This window comes from Podarcis tiliguerta (genome assembly GCF_965153285.1).
Source record: "Podarcis tiliguerta genome assembly, chromosome: 9".
NCBI classification, from domain to species: Eukaryota; Metazoa; Chordata; class Lepidosauria; order Squamata; family Lacertidae; genus Podarcis; species Podarcis tiliguerta.
The window spans coordinates 53663412-53685517 of NC_139542.1; the positions used below are offsets into that span (position 1 = coordinate 53663412).

The 22106-nt window shown below is 43.8% G+C and overlaps 1 protein-coding gene across 9 annotated transcripts in view; it reads right to left on the minus strand.

The window, feature by feature from the left end:
• The window catches only part of DLC1 (DLC1 Rho GTPase activating protein), a 250599-nt gene that overhangs the window by 102645 nt on the left and 125848 nt on the right, over positions 1-22106 (minus strand). The window contains exon 1 of one of the 9 annotated variants that reach the window (XM_083457975.1): positions 14372-14694. The exons of the other annotated variants lie outside the window; for them this stretch is intronic. Within the exon in view, the coding sequence (XP_083314101.1) occupies positions 14372-14489 (118 nt within the window). The 5' untranslated portion in view covers positions 14490-14694. Of the gene's footprint in view, positions 1-14371; positions 14695-22106 lie in introns of those variants that run through there. 9 annotated transcript variants of the gene reach the window in all.

Sequence of the window (22106 nt, forward strand, 5' to 3'; positions counted from 1 at the left end):
CATAAAAGCAAATGTCTAATTTTTGTTCTATTATCGCACTGCACGTATAAATATTAGAGTACCTGATATGCAGAGAAAACCATTACTGTGTTCCCCCCTCTTTTCTTCTTTACATATCATTCCCTCCAGGAGTAATTTGAAAGCTGCTGTCCTACTAAGCCTTATGCAACTGTTCTCACATTTTGTACCTTAAGAAAATCTGCTTTCCTTCCAGAGTTGGCAGACATTCACTGCAACTACAAACATCCTATTTGTGTGTGTGCCAAGAATACTGCTCGAAGCCTGTTTCTTTAATAAACCAATTTATCTTTTCAAATTACTTATCCCTTTCTTCCACAAAGCATGTATAATAATAAAAACCCACTATATACACACGTCAATCCAAGTAAGAGAGAGAAAATATGTTAGTAATTTACACTGCTGCAGTATAAATTAGAATAAGAGTGCGATTCAGAGCCAGTCAATGGGAATTTTGCCAAACTCTTTAATTTTGGGTGCCGATTGCACCCTAAAGCTGCAGATTGTGGCAGAATTAAGCAAATGGATGAAAAAAGTGAATGTTTCAGCCAGGACTTGCTTTTGTAAGAGCAAATCCTTTGATTGACTTAAGTAGAGGTTAGCTAGCTAGATCAGCGATTGCATGCAATCAAACAAAAACATCTTCCTTATGTAACAGAAAACAGAAAACATCACATCCTTGGCTCAATATGTACTGACATATTCAGTCAGCTGCTAATAGACCAACAGGATCCTAGCTCTTTAGGAGGCTAAGACATTTGGAGCTTCAGTTTGTAAAACTTTGGATAATTGGGTTTTAAAGTTCCAGGGCAAGAACAGTAATAAACGAGACGCAAAAGCACATTCCGAGCTGCTTCTCAGATTGTTTGAAAGGGACAGAGGAAAGTGATGGAAGCACACCTAGCCTAATGTTTAGCACAAGTAACACTTGTTTCTTGGACGAAAGGCATTTATATCTGCAGGGCTTTTGATCTATCCCATTCATACTTTTTTCTCCTAAATGGATAGTTTGGTGTTTTGTAGTTCTGTTGCAGAACTGCAAGATGTCCTGCTCTGAGAGCCTGTCGCAGGTGAGCATCTAAAGGCAGAACTAAACATTAGAACAGATACAGGGGCTGCCACTGAAAGCAGCGGCTTTGCAGCCTGTCCTTTCCCTTTCCCTGGCAATGTTTTATGATGTAAAGCACAGGGTATGACATCCTTACCTTGTTGCAGCATGATGACATCACACCACACATTAGCATCCTTAGACGTTGAGAGCAGCGGTGAACAGGGGACTGTGTGTGTGTAGTTGTGCTTGTGTGTTAGAGGCATATGTTTGTGTGAATATGATGTGTAAAGTGAAAAGAGTGTGCTTTAGCCACACTAAGGTTGGGGTATGTGTCTTTCTATCACTTCCCTAGAAAGAATGCTGTCCTTGAAAAAGAGGGGAAGATTCCCCACCCTGTTTTAAACAGCAGCAAATTTTTGAAGTGTATCCAAGTCCATGCAGAACTTCTGATTACAAAAAAGGTCAAAATTCACACAGCTCTCTCAACTACTCTCCCCCTGCCTCCAATGGCTCAAAATTTATACAGGATAGAATGAAAGGAGGGTTCCATTCCTTCCTCAGTCCTTCTAGCTATATGTTCCTCCCAGTATCCCATGTTTCATTGTCCCTGACTGCCTTCTCCAGCCTTTTATTTCCTCCTGGCACCTACCCACCAAAAGCACTCGGTCCATTTCCATCATGCTTGGCCTTCAAAACATGACAAAAATGATGCATTGTGTTGGAAATGGACCAGCTGGCTAGTATGCATGCAAAATTATTGGGGGAAAACCAGCTTCAGTAGATTGATTTCAGTGAGTCTACTTCAAGTGCAACCTAGTTGAATGTTACCCGTTGTTTGTTTACATGTTACATTATATAACATGCTTACAATCTGTACTTTGACTGGGGTGCTGGAAGAAAACAAAAAAGAGAGGGGGGTCCACAAGGACACCTACCACTAGGTTCCTGGTTCCCAGGCAAGCAGGAGGGCAGGGTGGAGTGGGAGTCAGCTCCTTGGAGAGAGTTCAAGGTGAAGGCTCAACATAATGCTGCTGAAGCTGAGTCCAAACACCCAAGTAATCTCACCAAGGTCCTGGGATAACTGCCTGGGGTTTATAGCTGGGCTAGGTAGCCATTTACTGGTGGCCCCACCCCTTGAGTGCTACCTCATAGCCAGTGGAAAGGATGGTGACTTCTTCTGCAGCTGCTGGCTCCTTGGGGATAATGGGGCTTCCAGCTGTGCAGATAATTCTTCCGGGCTCTCTTGATCCCCTGAGCAGTCTAAAAATGCAAGAAGGGCCTTTACACTCGCCAGAAGCTCGGCTCTGCCCTCGCCGGTCTTGGAAGGAGCCTTTTAAAAAGTCCCTTATGCTCAGAGACTTTGCGCCTCTTCAGTGGGGGAGATAAGAAGCCCAGAACACTTATTCTTTAGATGTCCCTTTTATGAAGAGGCACGTAGTAAGACCATTGCTGACCTCCCGGAAAAGCAAAAATTCGACCTTTTTCTGTTACGCAAAGATCAGAAGACGACCCGGATGGTTGCCAGATTCTGTGTACAGATCTGTAGGTGCAGGCCATCTCTCAACTCAAGCTAGTTCGTTAAGAAAATCCCCAAACTCGGTTCCATGGGTGACTCTGGGTCAGCTCCCTGCGGTAGTTTATTGTTGTACATTGTTTTTAAATTTATTGTTCTACATTGTTTTAATTGTTTGTTTTCCTTCTGTGACTGTACCCCCGAGTGTGTTTTATAAGCTGGTCTCCGACCGTAATAAATTATCTATCTATCCCCTGAGCAGTCTGTGGCTCAGCCATTGGAGTCTAGCAGTCCCAGGGCTCTGGTATTCCTGGAAATGCAGAAGGGATGGACCAGGGAGTAGATGCATCTCCTCCTCAGAGCTGCAGTTCCTTGAGGATGTTGCCTCCAAAGTCTGGGGCCTAGTTCGGAGCCATGACATTTACATGTACAGTGGTACCTCGGGTTACAAACGCTTCAGGTTACAGACTCCGCTAACCCAGAAATAGTACCTTGGGTTAAGAACTTTGCTTCAGGATGAGAACAGAAATCACGTGGTGGCGGTGTGGCAGCAGTGGGAGGCCCCATTAGCTATAGTGGTACCTCAGGTTAAGAACCGTTTCAGGTTAAGAACGGACCTCCAGAACAAATTAAGTTCTGAATGTGAGGTACCACTGTACTTAGGCCTTATTTCTTTGGGGAATGGCAACCGAAGGGTCCAGGCAAATCGGTCATGGTTTTGAGCTGAGATATGAAGGAAAGTAGGAATGGTGCACCGTTCTAGGTGCTTTAGGAGGGAATTCCAGATGTAAGATGCAGTAAGGGAGAGGAGGAAAGCAAACATTCTTCATTTGGAGCTGAGATCATAAATTGCTCTTGAAAAGCATCTCATAATTCTTCGTAAGAATGAATATCTTCCAAGCATAAGAGTAGCAAGCTGTGTAACCATGGTTAGAATGCCATACAAGAGAATGCCATCTCTTGTATTTCCTATACTTCCTGTTGTCTGGGTAGCTTGATGTACAGTGTTCAATTGTGCACAGAATTAGCCAAATCTACAGCTTCTTTTAAAACATGGAAACTCGCAATCCAGAAAGAAAATTCTCCTTATCTTAGAACTGACCTTCCCACAGGCTGCATATCCTGTAGCAGAACTGAAAATGTGCATGATAACAGGGAAGTCCAGCTCCTTTTGGGTTGGTGCCAAACACTAATTTCATTTCCCACTCCCTTCCAATAACACTCATGTGCAAAAGAAGTTGGACGCGGCAAACAAAACATTGAAACGGTGCTGCTTAGAAGTTAATCAAAACATCAATAAGTCATAACATCTGGAAGGCATCATGCAACTAGTGACATCAGGAGGTTGTCAGATGTTTGCTGTTTTGTAGTGGTTTGTAATATTTGTTGAACAAGGGCTTTTACTAAGTTGATGTGTGAAGCATTTTAACACTTTCTCTACAAGAAAGACTGGGAGATTTAACCAAAAAAGAGACTGACTTGGTGGGTGATGATATATTTTATATTGGCAAATGTGTTCCCAAAGTCATGTCTGCCAAGAAATACAGAGTGAATACAGAGTGAAAACTTGGGAATAGAGAGTGAAGGTTTAGGGGCGACTCAGCAGCGGGGAGGAAGGGATGTTTCATGTACTGTATCTGATAGTTCTTCCCTACATTCCACCTTCTAATTCCACAGAAATTCACAATTCCACAGAAATACAGAAGGCTAATGATGCCCCCCACCCCACATGACCTCCTTCCAAACCTGGGTAAGTGTTGTGTCCCTGGAATGGGTGGGGTATAAATAATATATTATTTATACCCCACCCACTTGGCTGGGTTTCCCCAGCCACTCTGGGAAGCTCCCAACAGATCAAAAACAGAATAAAACAGCAAATATTAAAAACATCCCTAAACAGGTCTGCCTTCAGATGTCTTCTAAAAGTCAGATAGTTGTTTATTTCCTTGACATCTGACGGGAGGGCGTTCCACAGGTTGGGCGCCACCATCGAGAAGGCCCTCTGTCTGGTTCCCTGTAACCTCACCTCTTGCAGTGAGGGAACTGCCAGAAGGCCCTCAGAGCTGGATCTCAGTGTCTGGGCAGAACGATGGGGGTGGAGACGCTCCTTCAGGTATACTGGGCTGAGGTATTGGTACCAGACAGCTTGGCAGAAGCTTTATGAGAAAAGTGGGTGTTGAGAAAAAAATCGAAGGAATGCTCAGCCGATCCTCAACAAACACATCAAAAAAATTTATGAGCATGGCTGGACATCTCTTGTAAGGCTTGGAACCTTAAATCTGGCTGTTCTGCACTGTTTTCAATATATTTTTAAAAGTTGTTATATAATTGTGCCTAATTGTTGTCTCTTTTATTATAAGCTGTCTTGGGCATGCTGCTTATTTCTTGTAGTAGAATGGTGATGTCCTTCTCTTCTAAGCAATTGTTCATGCTTAAATCTATTAGCTAACTTTGTTATTCAAACACATAGCACATCCCCAGCACTGGCAAGGTTCCACGTTTTGCTCTTTGTAAAACTACGATTTGCCAATCGAAACGTCTTCTAGTGTTCAGGCAACACTGTGTACCTAAAGCCTAACAGGTTATCTTCTCTCCCGTCAGGAATGCTCCTTCTTAAACTGAACCGTGGAACAAACTGATTTTCACAAAGGGGTGGCCTCCAACATCCCTTCAGACATTACCATCTGTAACCCTGCATAAAATGTAGCATTTTCAGTCTGCAGTCATATAAGGGGTGGCTGGCTAAGGACAGAGGTACCATGCACGTGTATTCTTCCTTTAACAAATGTATACATGGGCATGACATTCTTGTTGAGAATGCTTGTTATGAATTCTCTACCTGCCATTAGGTTCCCCAAGCAGAAAATTTACATCGGGAGTGGACTTAAAATGTAAATGTGCAGAAATATAGATTATGTCTGCAAAAACTGTGGCCCCTCATGCCCAACACAACCCCTTAAATATGTACTGTGGCCTCCTAAGTGCTCAAAACACACACTCTGCTCCAAAAACAGGACACTTCTCAAGCAGGTCATCATACCTGGCTGGAAGGCTGTGTTTTACTTGGTAGGTGTAAAGTTGCACAGGCCAGATATACATTCCCAGAAGAGGGACAACTGGGCACTGCCCCAGGGCAAAATCAGACCCTGATGCTATGCCATTACTGACACTGCCAGAATAAACTTTTCAAATCAGGGTGTGATTAATGTGTTGTGTATACCTGATGTCATTCGCCAATGAAATTAATTAGCATGGTTGACTATGGACAGTGGTGCATTCTGGCTCTTGTGGGTTTCCTGCATAAATAAATTTGACGACATGCGTTAAATATGGTATTATAATAACTGTGTTTCCTGCCTCCCAATGCAAACATAGTTTCAAAGGGGTCATTTGTTCCTTCTATCCAGAATTCTAGGAAGTAATGAACAGCACAATTCTGTGAATACCTACTCAGAGATAAGTGTCCGCAGAATTGCATGCAAGACTAAGTTCATATATGGTTCGTGATGGATGTGCAGAATTTAGAGTGCAATCCTATACAAGTTTCGGAAGTAAGTCTCGTTACATTCTATAGGACTTAAGATTAGTAGGTATAGGATTGCAACTTTTTCTTGCACTGGCTTCTTGACACAACATAATGGATTGTTTTCTTGTGTTCTTGAAATAGAAAGCTTTGCTTTTGGACAACTATAGCTTATAGTGGCCTGGTTTGCCACATTACAATAAACCACAGCTTAAAAACACACTACAGTTTAATGTAGGGGTCACCAACCTTTGTGGGTCCATGGGCAAACTGGCCAACCAGGGAAGTGTGTGACTACCACACACACAAACCACAAGCAAATACACATTACATCCTGTTTTCTTGGCTAGAAAAGAATGCTTCCTTCAAACCTAATTTCCCTGTGGGTGTCACAAAAGGCTGCTGAATGTGCCTGTGCACATTTCTGGTTTAATGTGAAGCCTGCTGGCGACCACTGCTCAAAGGTGTCCATGGAACTAATGGGAGTTGGATCCACTTAGATCAAGGGTGGCTAATCTGTGGCCCACCAGATATTGTGGAACTCCAACACCCTTCAGTCCCAGCCAGAATGGCCAATGGTCAAAGATGGTCAAATTTTATGGAAACTGTAGTTATCCACTACCAAAGGGCTCCACAAAATAGTGGTAGATCGTCAATTGCAGAAGGCTGAATCCCTGGAATCTCTAGGTAAGACTCGGGGAAACCCCTGGAGAGCTGTGGCCAGTCAGGGTCAAAAATACAGAGCAAGATGGCTGGCTGGTCTGACTTAGGCAGCTCCCTGTGTTTTCATTTCTCCCTGTGTTTTCATTTCTCCCCCACTACTGCTGCTGCCATGCCATGGTTGGAAGAAGACAGATTCCAGCTTGTTGCATTGTCCAAACCTGGGGCTGTGGTTCGCTTGTTTCCAAACAAACCATGAGTGGCAACCAAGATTTGTCCTTGACTTACGGCTCATGGTTTGGTTGGGCGAAACAAACTACAGTGGTACCTTGTGTTAAGAACTTAATTCGTTCTGGAGGTCCATTCTTAACCTGAAACTGTTATTAACCTGAGGTACCACTTTAGCTCTAATGGGGCCTCCTGCTGCTGCTGCTGCTGCTGCACCACTGCCACATGATTTCTGTTCTCATCCTGAAGCAAAGTTCTTAACCTGAGGTACTATTTCTGGGTTAGCGGAGTCTGTAACCTGAAGCGTCTATAGCCTGAAGCGTCTGTAACCCGAGGTGCCACTGTACTGGTGTGACTCTGCTTTGTTTTGCTTGTGGTGCAACTGCAAGAAGAGTAAGGGAGGAGTGCCATGAAAACTTTTAAGTGCCACACACCAGCTTGCTACCCGTTTGCATTAAACCATCGTTTGCTTTAAAACTATGGTTTAGTGTGATGTGTGAATTGGGTCATTGTGTTACATTTCTTACCTTACAAGTGTTCATTTTTTTTTTTACAGAAAATAACCAATATCTGTCCATCTGACCATTCTCCTTTCAGCAAACCTTTAGCCATTTATGCTAGATACTCATTAATAGTGTCTGTGATAAAGCAACAGCACTGCTGGTTGCATTGTGCTGTTGCTGCTAGTAGAAACATCACATATCAGCCTTCAATTTAGAAGGGCAAGGGTTCTGAAAAAGAAAACATTCCAAGAGCCGAAGATAAACAGCATGAGACTCGCACCGCAACCTCTGCAAGAGAAAAATGTGAAGGAGTGTTGGAAAGCTCTGAAGAGTGACAGAGGGAATCTGACAAGTTTTTTATTTCGAGTCGGTTCTGAAGATTCTCATTAAAGCTTGAGATCAGCCTCCTTGATAGGCAAGCTCCCCACTCCTCCTACCCGCTGCCCTGTATGAAGGTCCTGCCCAGGTCTCACCAAGCTTTTCATGCCCTCTCCAAGCACATTGGCCCCCTCTATGAGATTTCAGTCTCCAGTCAAGCCAGCCTCTTCTTCATTCACAGCAGCTAAACCTCTATAATGGGCAAATGCTCTGGAAAATATCTGATGGTTATTATACAGGTGAGAAGATGCTTGGACCTAGAAACAGCTTGATTCTCTAACTCAGGTGTGGGGAACCTGTGGTTCTCCAGATGTTGCTGCACTCCAATTATCCCTGACCATTGGCCATGTTGGCTGGGGCTGTTGGGAGTCCTCAGGAAGGTCTCCTCACCCCTACTCTAGCTGCAGGCTGGGTAGCAATGGCCAGTTCAGCACCTCTCTCTCTCTCCCTCTGTGTATATTTGTGTGTGCTTGAAAGCTGGAGACGCCTGCAAAAATATCAGCTGCATCTGCTCTTAATGACATACATGTATAAATGCCATAAATGCTGTTGGTGTACATTACTACTACTCATTTTAAAATATGGTTTCAGTGAAAGAACATGGATACAGACTCTTTGCCTCTCATCAGTTCTGTATTATCACTGTGTCACCGTGACATCTTTGCCTGTGATAAGATGCTGGCACAGTTATTGCTGGATGTTTTCTTGTTATCATACAACACACTTTAGCCTAAACACATATTTCTTACAGCATGAAAGTATTCTCTGTAGTGTTGTGGTGAATCCTGCCTTAGCACTCTTCTCAAAACAGTCGCAAGGTAATAAGAACTTTCGATTTCTGTGCTGGCAGCTGCCTAGAAAAAGCTCTTACATGAATACTACAACCACTATTTAGAAGTTTCCTATACTTCTATACATGGCGAAGGCCATGGAGATGTCACACCAAGCACTAATACAAAAGTCAACTTGAGCGTATAGCATGACTTGCATTTACAATCCGTAATCATAAGTCTTTTACCATTATCAAAATCTTTTGCTAATCTTTTTACAGCCTTTATTGTATGCAGCCACAAGAGGCAGTGATGGCCATCAACCTGGATGGCTTTAAAAGAGGGTTAGACAAATTCATGAAGGATAAAGCTATCAATAGCTAATAACCCAATGGTGAAGTTCTGCCTCCGGGGTCTGAGCTGGTATGCTTCTGAGTACCATTTGCTAGAACCAGAGTGTGCTTGCGGTTAGGTGCTGCTCGCATGCTTCCTATGGGCATCTGGTTGGACACCATGAGAACAGACTGCTGGACTAGACGTGCTACTGGCCTGATCTTCTTACATTCTGTGTTCTTCTTCTTATTGTTAAGAGCACTTAGTTCAAGGAGAAACAACCTGTTTACCACAACTGGCATACTGGGAATGTGTCAGCTGAAGGTTGCTTTGCACCTGGTGTTGCAATCGTGCTTGCCACAGCTACTCAAGTCTTTGCAAAAATAAACAGATAAGAGCGAGGTAGAGATATGAATCTCCATAACAAACACCGGGCATGCATCAGTGCATCAGAGCCAATCATGGTTCACTGACACGCACACTTCTTGCATATCCCCAAATATTTGGAGATGTTCGTTTCTCTTTCACAGATGTAGCTGCACCAAACAAGATGGCTGTTAAGTGGCTGTGTACAGTTTCGTACAGGGGAGTGTTGCTGTGGGAGGAGGTACTTAATCCTTTCATTTGCACCATTTTCCTAATCTAAATCACCCTCCTCCCAAAGCTGCTTTGGTGCCTGTATGCTTTTCCCTGTGTGACAATTAGCAGCTTCAAGCAGGCATGGCCAAACTTGGCCCTCCAGCTGTTTTGGGACTACAACTCCCATCATCCCTAGCTAACAGGACCAGTGGTCAGGGATGATGGGAATTGTAGTCCCAAAACAGCTGGAGGGCCAAGTTTGGCCATGCCTGGCTTCATGGAAGGCAAGGGGGGATATTTAGATTGGGAAAATCGTGTGTATGAAGAGCTAAGGACCTCACCCTCCAATGCTATTCCCCAGCTCTGCTTCCTCAGTGTCTGCTTTAAGCCCCCCCCCTCAATATCTCAGATCTCCCAGCATTTCGTTTACTTTGGACTTGAGTGTGCAAGCTCCTAAGAACTTCTTGCCTCTAATGTATTTTTTGGAATAAACTTGCAAACTTGGAAAGTGATGTGGCAAACAGCCATTATAATTTAAAGGATTATACCTAGGAGTGTTTCATTTGAATGAAGCAAAGGGCACGTGTCTTTCTCTACCCATACTGAAAGATGCACACAAGTTGTTGTTGTTGTTTTTAAAAAAGAGTGATCTTCTGGATCAAATGTGAGTTGTAGTCAAAAGGAAGATCCTGAACAAAGACAATGTTTTCTTGGCCTCCCTCCACAGCAAATGGTTTATAACTCCCAGGTCGAGCCAGTGTGAGATAGTAGCTGTCAGCGTCTTAGTCTTAGAATAGGAAAACCTGGATTCCAGTTGCTACTCAGCCATGAATCGTCTCCTAGCCTAGCTTCCCAACGTGCAGATAAAACTAGAAACCCTACATACAGTGTTCTGAGCATCTTGGGGGAAAGGTAGAATAGAAATGAAATAGGATGTAGATTAAACAAATACCGGTAAATATATTTGGATATATTTCAAGCATCATTTACACGCTAGAATGAGGATCAAGGGTGCCCCACTGGAAAATGACATATGACTATTCAGCTAAAGCAACCCAGGCATACTATTGTACCTGTCAACCTTAGATCATTGTCTGACTCTGGAAAATAAACGCTCACTACTTTTTTACAGCCTTCCAACAGCTAATCTATAAGCGGATTTTTTTTTTTTAAAGGAAAAAGAAAAACCTGTGACTGATCGTAAATGTCTGCCATCAAGAATATAAACATGTCCATCCTTATCAGTGTATTTTAAGAGGCATTGGAAGGCGGGGGGCGCTTGAGTTTCATTCCTGGCTTCTAGGAATGCAACAGTCTCAAGTAATATAATTAGCAGTCGTCCTTGCCTCTGATAGTTCTCAGCCTTAGAGGGAAAAAAATGAAGGAAAGAAGAAATATATAGACACTGATGGTTGTTTTCTTTTGATAAAACCTCCCATGTTTTATAAGTATGTCACACCAGGTTCAAAGGCACAGATTACATGTGCAATTGCATATCTTCCTACGTGTGAAGTGCAGAGTGGAAAGCAAGGAGCCAGGCTTGCTAGGAGAAGTGGTAAACGGGTGTTTTCAGAGGCTGGGCAGATATTCCCGGAAACTGTTGACATCCACAGCTAGTTAAAGTGAGCTGTGAACAGAACAGCTTTTACCCAGGGGTGGAATTCCAACTCAAGAGGATGGTAGGCCCCTACCTCTGACACATGGCAACCAAGACATTCTGTCCAATTCCGGCTGTTCGTGACCTGTCATTCAATATTTAGCAGGCAGGCCAAGACCCTTGGGGTCTCTTCCAACTCTACAATTCTTTGATAGGACATAAACTCTGAGGTTTTTCCAGAGCCTGCTGTGCTGTATTTATTGGGGATGTCTAAATAATATTTTGGACAAAACAACTGAAACTGAGTTTTCTAAATATTTCAATAACCGAAAAAAAGTCAAAGGTTATATTTACTAATGCCTCAAGATAATACCTAAGAATGGTGGGTCTGTCTTTTAAGATAAGTAGGAAGGCCAGACTCTCCCCTTGGGCGATCCATTCACTCTACCTCTGGCTTAAATCAAGCATTTCATAGAATGCTGCGTAGTCAGGTGGGATGAAACACCAACATTGGATAAAAGGCCACCTAATAATGACAGTTGGGATGCAGGTGGCGCTGTGGGTTAAACCACAGAGCCTAGGACTTGCCGATCAGAAGGTCGGCGGTTCGAATCCCTGCAATGGGGTGAGCTCCCGTTGCTCAGTCCCTGCTCCTGCCAACCTAGCAGTTTGAAAGCAAGTAGATAAATAGGTACCACTCCAGTGGGAAGGCAAACGGCATTTCCGTGCACTGCTCTGGTTCGCCAGAAGCGGCTTAGTCATGCTGGCCACATGACCAGGAAGTTGTACGCCGGCTCCATCAGCCAATAAGGCGAGATGAGTGCCGCAACCCCAGAGTCGGCCACGACTGGACCTAATGGTCAGGGGCCCCTTACCTTTTTAATAATGACAGTTAATATATAGTAACGTTTTCTGTGCTTCATCTTTGATTCTGCTAATTTAATGGCAAGATCAAATTGTGCTTTGTGAATGTATAAATGCCTATTATGGATAATGACTCAGGTCCGTGAGTTTTTCAATTTCATTCTTGGGATGGCAGTGGAACCTGGACAGAGAGGGGCAGGGGACAGGAGTGATGAAATGTAGGAAAGGTTGGAAGGAATCCCTCTTGTTTGGCTAGAATGTGTCCCTGAACTGTGGTATCTCCTCGCCGTCCCCACCAAAACGTATTGATTCTGCCTTGCTGAAATGCTACATTGGTGAGGCTGAACGCTGTTTGTTTGTTGGGGGGTGGGAGTGATTGAAGTGCAGGAAAAGTGTGGTGGGTGAATGACAGGGTGGCTGCAGAAAGATATGGAAAGCAGCTACCTTAGGAAACCATGGGTGATAGAGACGAGAGCTCAGAAAAGGGTAAGCCAAGGAGAAAGCAGGGTTGCGACAACAGGACATGCAAGGTCAAAAGCAGGCAGGCAGGCAAAACGAGATGAGGAGTGGGGGGCTGGATGCTGTGTGTTTAGGGCAGTGTCTTTCAGCCTTGGCTTCCCCAATGTCGGCGGACTACAACTCCCATCAGCCCCATCTAGGAATGATGGCACTCGTTGTCCAACAGCATCTGAGATTGGGACTCAAGGTTGAAGAAGCCTGGGTTAGGGAGCCAAGGCATCACATGGTTACTGGGTTTCTGAGGTGGGGATTCTTGTCTGTTTCCCCACTGTCACTACATTATTGTGATTTGGGCACATTAAAATGGAGTGTTGATGACGAGGGCTGAAAAAAATGTAGCAGGCTGTGTTGGTCACCAGCTCTCGAAAGCCAATGGGATGAGTGTATTGCGTTACTTTAAATGCCACTTTTTTCAGAGTAATTTACATATATATGTAAATATATGTATACGCACCACCACATACGTTGAAGAAACACCTTTGACACCTGAGATAGGTGTTTTCAGGACTTGCCCTATTCCTGAGACTGTAATTTGTTTTAAACTGTTTTTAATATGGAATTTTAAATGGCTGCAACCTGTTCTGGGTTCTGTAACCTGCAGAAGGGTGGGGAATATATAATAATTATACCACCTATCGAGTAAGGTCCACTGAACTCAGACTGAACACTTCTAAGCAAACATGTCATTTAAAAGTAAGTTTAGAACAGGGGTGAGGAACCAGCATATCATGATTTGAGTTTCGGGGGAGAAAACCATTTCAATTACATTACAATTGTATAATCCTAGCAAAATATTATTGGGGGTGGGCAGCTGAATCCACTCTCATCACCAGGCATAAAGCACTGCTATCAGATCATTTGTTCCATTTAACTTGCATTTGTTTGGCTGAAGATGAGCGGCTGAAATGCACCCTATAACATTCAGCAGACACTCCCTCCCGAATCAGGTGTGTTGCTTTGTTTTTCCTCTGTGACGCAGCCTGACAGCAAACTGCCTCCTCTCCAGGATAAGTGAAACCCAGTATAATCACAAACAAAGTGTTCTTATCACCATCCTCATTTTCTAGATGCTCTAGTTGACCCACTTTGCTCGGGATCATCAACGGCATCTTCACCCACCATGTGTGGGACCACACCCATCTTCTTCAGATTTTTCAAATGTTGTGGCAACTTTTTAAAAACTGAAATGAGCAGCAGTACGGCTTGCAAGTTAATTTCAGAAAGGTTAAGAACCCCCCCCCCCAAAAAAAACCAAGGTTATGATCTTCTTCTTAAGGGCACACAACAAACCGGCCTCGCCATCTTAAGTACTGCAAACCAAAATAAGGTGGTCAAGGTATTTGACTCTGTTTCTATTCCTAGTCCTCGGCACTGTCCTGGACCGCAAGTGCTTGGACCACGAAGTAGGGACAGCCCCACCAGAGAAAATGCCAGCAATTTTTCACCACCTTGCCAAAACACTAACACCTCCCCTTGGGTGAGGAAACAGCCCCTAAGGCAATCCCCAAAGCATGCCAAGGGAGCGGCCCAGGAGCCGGACTTCCCTGAAGGATAAAAATGCTTCACCTCACATTGCTGTGAAAGAAGCAGAGGGTATAAGCTTTGAAAACGGCTTGTTCTTTTTAACAGAAGAAAGAAGAAAAATCACTATTGCAATCTTGCGCTGATGCAAAAATAATCAATAAGGCTCAGGGGGGAAAAGGGATGTGGAAATATATAATTTTGTTTGAGTGAGAGTGATGTTCTCTCCTACAGTCAATAGCACCTCCTTTCAATCTCTAGGGACACATCTCCCTGGGTGATTAAAATAGTTTCCAGTCAGCCCCCCCCCTCACCTGCCAGACGTCGGTCTCTTGTGGTCTTCCAAATAGCGTCCAAGGCTCTGGTTGTGGAATTTCTGATATGATCACTGAATGATCTCCTCAGAGGAGCTCTCACTGGGTGGTGATCCATAATGCGGAGAAGAAAATGTCACGTCCACAACAGAAAAAGATACATCACCATCTTTCCAGTCAGGCCTCAGGAGAAAGGGACAGTCTCTGCTTAGCTATTTCCCGGATATTCTTTCCATAAGGTGGGTCCATTGCTTAGGAAAGGTTTACCACCGGCCGTTCTCTCCCCCCCCTTCAAGATTCAGGCATTGCAGTTCCCCTCGCTGCAGACACAGGGAAGCGCAGAGACTGCAGCAGGCAACCTACTGGCAAGCTGCCAGAGTCAGGGCTGCTGCTGCCGCTCCTGCCCGCCACATCTGGAAAGGCTTACCAATGAGCTAATGAGATGATACTCTCATTTAGATCTGGAGCTTTAGCAGGGGGAATAGCCAGAGGTCTCAGGCTTCCTGGCTGAGGGAAACAAAACATGCTGGGCTCGTCGCTTTCTCACACAAGCCCCGTTCTGAAAGGCCTTTCTGCAAAAGCTGACAGTTCAGGTGATCTTTCATTTCCAAGGGGAGGTGGGCACTAAAAGAGAACGAGATAGGAAGCCCCAGCCTTCTCCTGATTACAGCCTGTTTGTTTTGCTTCTCGTGGTCTCCCCCCACCTCCCTCTCTCCTTTCTTTCCACATGATTTGAAACGCCTCTCACAGCCTTCCAGGCTTGGGTCCTCTTTTCTGAAGCCTCAGACTGCCTGGCAGTGCTGAGGGCCCCTGCCCAGATGTCCTTTCCATGGCACCTTCTTTGCTCACAGGGTGGCCATATGCAATCCCGCCTTCAACTACTGTTTGCGCCCGCAAAAGTTTAGGGGTGGCCACACTGCTTCATTTCTAATACAGTGGTATCTCGGGTTAAGAACTTAATTCATTCTGGAGGTCCGTTCTTAACCTGAAACTGTTCTTAACCAGAGGTACCACTTTAGCTAATGGGGCCTCCCGCTGTCGCCGCACCGCTACTGCGCGATTTCTGTTCTCATCCTGAAGCAAAGTTCTTAACCCGAGGTACTATTTCTGGGTTAGCGGAGTCTGTAACCTGAAGCGTATGTCACGTGAAACGTCTGTAACCCGAGGTACCACTGTATTTCTATTTATTAAAGTTATATCCAGTGCTGCTTTTTTTTTTTTTGTAAAAAAGGGTGGGGGAACTCACCACAAAGTTAGTTAGTTACAGTGGTACCTCGGGTTACATACGCTCCAGGTTACATATGCTTCAGGTTACAGACTCCGCTAACCCAGAAATAGTACCTCGGGTTAAGAACTTTGCTTCAGGATGAGAACAGAAGTTGTGTGGTGGCGGTGTGGCAGCAGTGGGAGGCCCCATTAGCTAAAGTGGTGCTTCAGGTTAAGAACACTTTCAGGTTAAGAACAGACCTCCGGAACGAATTAAGTACTTAACCCGAGGTACCACTGTAGTTAGTTAGTTAGTTAGTTTATTGCAGGCTCAGTCACACTGCCACCCCCTGACCTAGGGCAGTGGTTAAATGTAAGATGTGATGAATTAACCCAAGCAGACAATGATTACAGATGTATGTGGATTTTTGGTTCAGGCATTGGGTGTATATTGATTCCAGCCCCAACCAGCCCCCCCTGCTTAAAAAACCCAAACACCCTGGTTATATCCATCCCTTCCTTTCTGAGGTTGGACAAAAAGACCACCAAGGTTCCTTCCAGCTCTAGAATTCTATGATTCTTTTGGGATTTATTTATTTCTATTGATTACATTTATATCCTCACTTTCCTCCGAAGTAGCTCAAGGTGGCATACATCCTTCGCTTTCTTCTACTTCCCATTTTATCCTCACAGCAACCATGTGAGGTAGACCAGGCTGAGAGGCAGGGAGTGGCCAAGGTCACCCAGTGGGGATTGGAACCCTGGTCTCCCAGGTCATAGTCCAGTACTCTAACCACTACACCACACTGGTATACTAGATGCACCGAAGGTCTGCTGAAGTATAGGGTACCTTTGCTATGGTCACTATGGACTGATTTATAGATGTGGGTGTTGTAGGCTGAAATGATGGTGTGAATTTGCCCATCTGTGGAAGCCCTAGATCATGGGGAAGATTAGTGGAGAGGGTGGGCACTCTGAACATGTTCAGAGGCTTTCCCCTCATTATTATTACTTCACATATCCTAGGGTCAAACTCCATCTCAGAGCAAGCCAAGTTTCACCTATCAACCAAGGGACTGAAACAGAAAGGGCCATCTCTACTTGCAGTTGACACAAAGAATGGGCCTTATTCTGCGATAAGCATGTAGTTTAAGGGAGTGGGAAGGGAGACAGACTGGGAGGCAGAATATAAGTTCTGTGAGTGTACATATGCTCCAAATTTCCCTCCTTTGTTTAAAAATCCAATTAATTTATTTTCTTTTGGTGGGAGAAACTTTAATGTGATTTGTCAGGATTATCTCACCATTCAGAAAACAAAATCTTATTTTCCCCTTAGCTTGGATGGATTTTTAAAAAAGCATTCTGAGAAAAACTGCATTTTTAATAAGCTTGCTAGCAAGCAAGCAAACTCACAGATGCACAGTGGCCTTTTTGCCGCTCAGACAGTGAACCACAAGAGCAATATCCTAGTTACAGATGTCGCCTGCAATCCCTGATGACTCCATCGAGACAAAAGATAGAGTCAAGTCTGTGCAGCCTAATGAAAGTGCCTTTGCTTGCTTACCCTGTGGAAATAATTCAAAAAAAAATAGTGCATCTCTCCAAAGGCAATATAATCCAATCGCTCACTTTGATATAGCGGTAAAATGGATATGCCATCCATTGCTGCACATCAAGGCTTGATTATATTAGAGCCAAACCTGATACGCTACAGGGATCTACAAAGGAGATTGTATGAATATTGGTGCAGGTGGGAGCTTTTCAGTTCCGGCCAACATCCCTTCTCCCTTCTCTCCCACTCCCATATCATTTTCCCGAACGAAGTCGTTCTCCAAAATCTGTTGTTTGTCCTTCTGGCGAAAACGTATATCTCACTAAAGCAGCATTTAAAAACTTTCATTTCAGTAAATATCATTCATTGGCTACCAATGCCTGAACTACACGTGGAATTTTAAAGGGTTCCGAATGAATAAAGTAAACAGATGAGTACCACGAAAAGATGGCTGCAGTTGCTCTTCTGTCACTCAGGATAGCGAACCACAAAAACAGGAGCAAGGAAACTCAGGTGTGGGGGCGAAATGTGGCCCTCAAGGCTTCTCTGTCGGGCCCTCTGAATTTTACCCAGGCCCTCACAGGTCCTTCTTGAGAAGGTTTTCTGTTTTGCATGGCTGGATTGTGGCCTTAAATTCTGATAACACTTTTTGGTTGCCTATGGTATATAAAAAACAAAACCTGCTCCTTTATCCTTTATGGGGTATCCAAGAGCCCGTATAGAGTCCTTATGTAGGTTCTCTATTGGTAGGAGAAAATAACAGAGGCCAACCAGAGAATATTGAGAAGCAAAGCAGCTGGTAAGCCTGATCTTTATTAAACTGTTGCAACAGGGTGCTCATTGCCACACACAGGAGGCAGGAGGGGGCCCAGAACAATGGTGCGCAAGCCCTTATATAGACATTTTGAAATTGCCCACCCTGTAGTCAGAGACCACCCCCCCAAACATCATACATACATCACAGAAGGAGGTGGGCTACAGCAGAAATACATCGCAGGAGGCGGTCTACAGCAGAAATCCTGTTTGCTAGGATATCTGCTAATGGTCACTGATTGCTTGGCCTGGGCAACCTGGCCATTCTTATGTGATGGTAATACTTTAATTCCTGAATCCAGGTCACAGGCTTACCCTATTCTCCCACACAAGTACACCCTTAAGACAGGTAAGCAAAAGACAATGACGAGGCTTCCCCATTTCCTTCCTCCTTGCAGAGAAATATTTGAGGCCACTGGGAAAGTCAAAATGACTTCAGGATTGTTCTCCTGTACTATTTAAGACACATAACTTATATACTTATGTATGTGTTTGCCTTGTAAATTTATGAACGTTTATTTTATATTTGGGACCTTAGAATTCTTATAACACCTAGATGGAGGACAGAGAGGAGTATGCAGTTTCGCAACATGTCACAAGTCAGGGTCATAAAGGACCTTCATGTCAACAGGCAAATTTTACACATGTTTACTCTATTGATCAGGTCCCAGGTACAGTTTGCACTGACAATAAATGGCAGCAATCGTTAAAATAGTATACTGTAGTTCTATGGTGTTTTTAAAACTATTTTTAAAGTGGGTGCAGAAATACCCATGTTGTATCTATAGTATTCTATCATTTTTCCAATCTTAAGTTCAATACCTATTTTCATATTGGTTTGCAATATTTGTTGCAAAAAATTGTTGCAAAAGTCCTCATTAAAATTCTACAGCAGTTTAGTGTGAATTTCTCCCAATATACACATTATTGCACACACGTTTTCCTAATATACACATTTCACAAAGCAATTTCCCCTAATATGATGCATTTTTACACATTGCTTTCTATAAAACATGCATTTTAAGGCACACTTTCCCCTAGTATATGCATTGTCCTACCATTACTTGGCTAGAGAACTGAACTGCAAAATTCTGAGAGGTGTGAATTTTGAAGATTCGCTTTTAAATGCAAATTGAATCAAATTTCTTCCTCATCCCAAATTACAACAGATAGAGGTTCTTCACTCTAGCAGGCAGAAAGAATCATGCAGCGGAAAGGGTATATATTGCTGTTACTAAGCATCTATTCCCACAGCCAGCTGCAAAGGTGTGGGGTGGGCGGTTATTCATCCACCAAAATCCAGTCCAGCAAGTTGCAAACAGAAATCAGGTAGGTTGCAGAAAAATACCTGCATAGCTTGTAGCTCTGCCAGGCAACTTAAATACAGCTTATATAATATAGATCTTCCGGCTATGAAATAACATGAAATGGGTTTTGCCATGCCACAGAAAAAAAAAGTTCAGTTGCCCCTCCCTGCCCCTCTGAAAATGCCTCGGAGCAGCAGTAAAAAGTTCCTTTTAACTGTTTGGTTTCCCAGTTAACACGGAAGCAAAGCATACAAACATACAGTCCTATGATATTTTCAGGTCTCATTGATGGCGGTCTGCTTTTCCTTTCTTCCTGCTCATAGATTTCCAGTGAAAAGATCCTCAATATAACAAAAATACGTATGTTTTAAAGTGCAAGACAGAACACATAGCCTGCTTTCTCTGAGCAGCCCCACTTTATAAGCCCTCGTAGTAAAGGAAAGTATTTATGACACTCCATTCTTCCTGCTCCTGTTGAAGCAATGCGCTCGCCACGTAAGGAATGCGCACACATCCTTGGGTATCGGAATCCTTGAGTATCCCGTGAGTCCTCTGCATGCTGCACACTCTAAGACTTTATTTTCCGTACCCACCCATTCACGTGCAAACACCAGAGATTGTCGGTTTCGTTACTGCTGAGTGCAAATCATTATAATTAACTTTACAGAAAAACAATGCTGGGGTTATCCCATTAGCAGCATTTTGCGGTGGGCCTCGAGACTGCTGCAAGCTGTGGTTGGTTGTTTTCTTTCTCTTTCGAAGTCATTTCTGTCTCCAGACTGCCACACTCATCCTGGCAAAATGCTCAAACCCAATTCCCTCCACGCATTCCACCTGGGCAGATTTTGATACGTATAATTGCCTTTTCTTCTCTGCTAAACCCCAAATGGTAGATTGATGTCAGAGCCAAAGAGCACTTCAGTTCGTGCTATTTTGAAATGGCACCGCCATCCCCTGCTCCAAATGCACCAGAAGAAAGCCTCCATCACTTTCTGTACTCGCTATCAACCGTATTTTCCACAGTGCCAGTTCGATACATTGCCAAGGCGAAAGATTAGTGTCAACTATTAATTTTTTTTGCAAAGAAACCCCATTGAAAGAAGCCTGTTGTCTAAGTGCTCTGCTGGATTGCTGCCTAATTTCGATGGACGGGCTGAATGATTTACATGGCAAGATGGTCCTATCTCTTTGCACTGCAGCTGAAAAGGAAGGCGAAACTGCAGCAAGGCCACCATCACAAAAACTCAAACCAAACATTCCCGACAAACCTCGAACTCTTTATAAAGGCCAGTCAGGTTGTCCTGCCGATTTCCTTCATGCCTGGCTCACCGGTGGCCTCACCTGCTGCTCTCATGTAATTAGTCTTAAGCCATCCTCAAACAATTAGAAGCGCTTAGCTTTGCCCAAATTGCTGGCAGTCGCTTTTGAAGTTGTGTGTATTAATGAGAGGAAATGGGACATTTATTGAAAACTGGTGCCACAGCTTAAAACAGGGTCCTTGAAACAGGAAGGAAGTTATTAAAACTTCATTCATTTAAGCCATGTGTGGCGGAGACGGCTTCAGTGGAATTGGAGTGCGTTCACCTACAAAAGCAGCGTTAAAACAGAGCCGGGCGGCTGAGTTTCAGCCAAGGTGTATTGTTTCATTGGGACTTTAATGGGACTTCCCACAAGCCGCACAGCTCAGTCCCAAAGAGGTTTCAAGTAGGGTCATGCTCTTTCCCTTCCACCACCTCATCACCACTATTCTAAAGATCCCAAGCCACCTCTTTCCAAGGGGAAAAGGAAATACTTTTCTCCCCGCTCCTTCAAACCCAGCAGAGGATTGGCCCAGTGCTGGCTGTAAGCTATAATACCAAAACCAGACCCTCCCAAGTGTCCCTATTTTCCAGGGACAGTTCCAGATTTACACATGCTGTCCCACTTTTTGATTTGATCCGGGAATGTCCCACTTTACCTTAGGGTGTCCCTGTTTTCATCAGAAAAATGTTGGAGGGTATTGAGTTACGTGACCCCCCCCCCCCAAAGCCAAGGAGAAAAGTAACTATGCAACCTTTAGAAGACATCTGAAGACAGCCATGTACAGTGGTACCTCGGGTTACATATGCTTTGGGTTACAGACTCTGCTAACCCAGAAATAGTAACTCGGGTTAAGAACTTTGCTTCAGGATGAGAACAGAAATCGTGCTCTGGCAGTGCAGCGGCAGCAGGAGGCCCCATTAGTTAAGTGGTGCTTCAGATTAAGAACAATTTCAGGTTAAGAATGGACCTCCGGAACAAATCAAGTACTTAACCCGAGGTACCTCTGTAGAGGGAAGTTTTTTAATGTTTCATGTCACTGAGAGATACTGTGTACATTAGGCAATATAGACATGATCGTAAACAAATAAATAAAAACTATTTTTGCATTCTCCAAGCAGCATGAGCTTACAAAACTGTGCATCAATTTCATTCAAAGAGCAAAACTGTTACAAGAAGAACTGTAAGAGTGCCGAAATCACTTTGTTGCAAATAGCTTCATTGAGCAGGTTTGCAAAATACTGTATATGCATAGAACTGAGAAAGCACAAACTAAGCTGTCTAGAGGGACTGCACACATTCTGCGTCTGAGTTGGGTTATACAAACATGCTCTAGTTTTTCAGCCAAAACTTATGCTAACTGCTTATGGAAAACAAATTCCAAAAGCTAATTTTTCTCATGGTAAACAATGTGTTTTCCCACTTTCAAGTAAAGTTAGCATAGCAAAGATCCACACTGAACCATTTAAGAGTCAGAGGCAATTATCCTAAAACGAATACAGTGATTATCACATCAGCTAGAAAATGTACTTCTACCCACAATAAAGTGATTATGAGC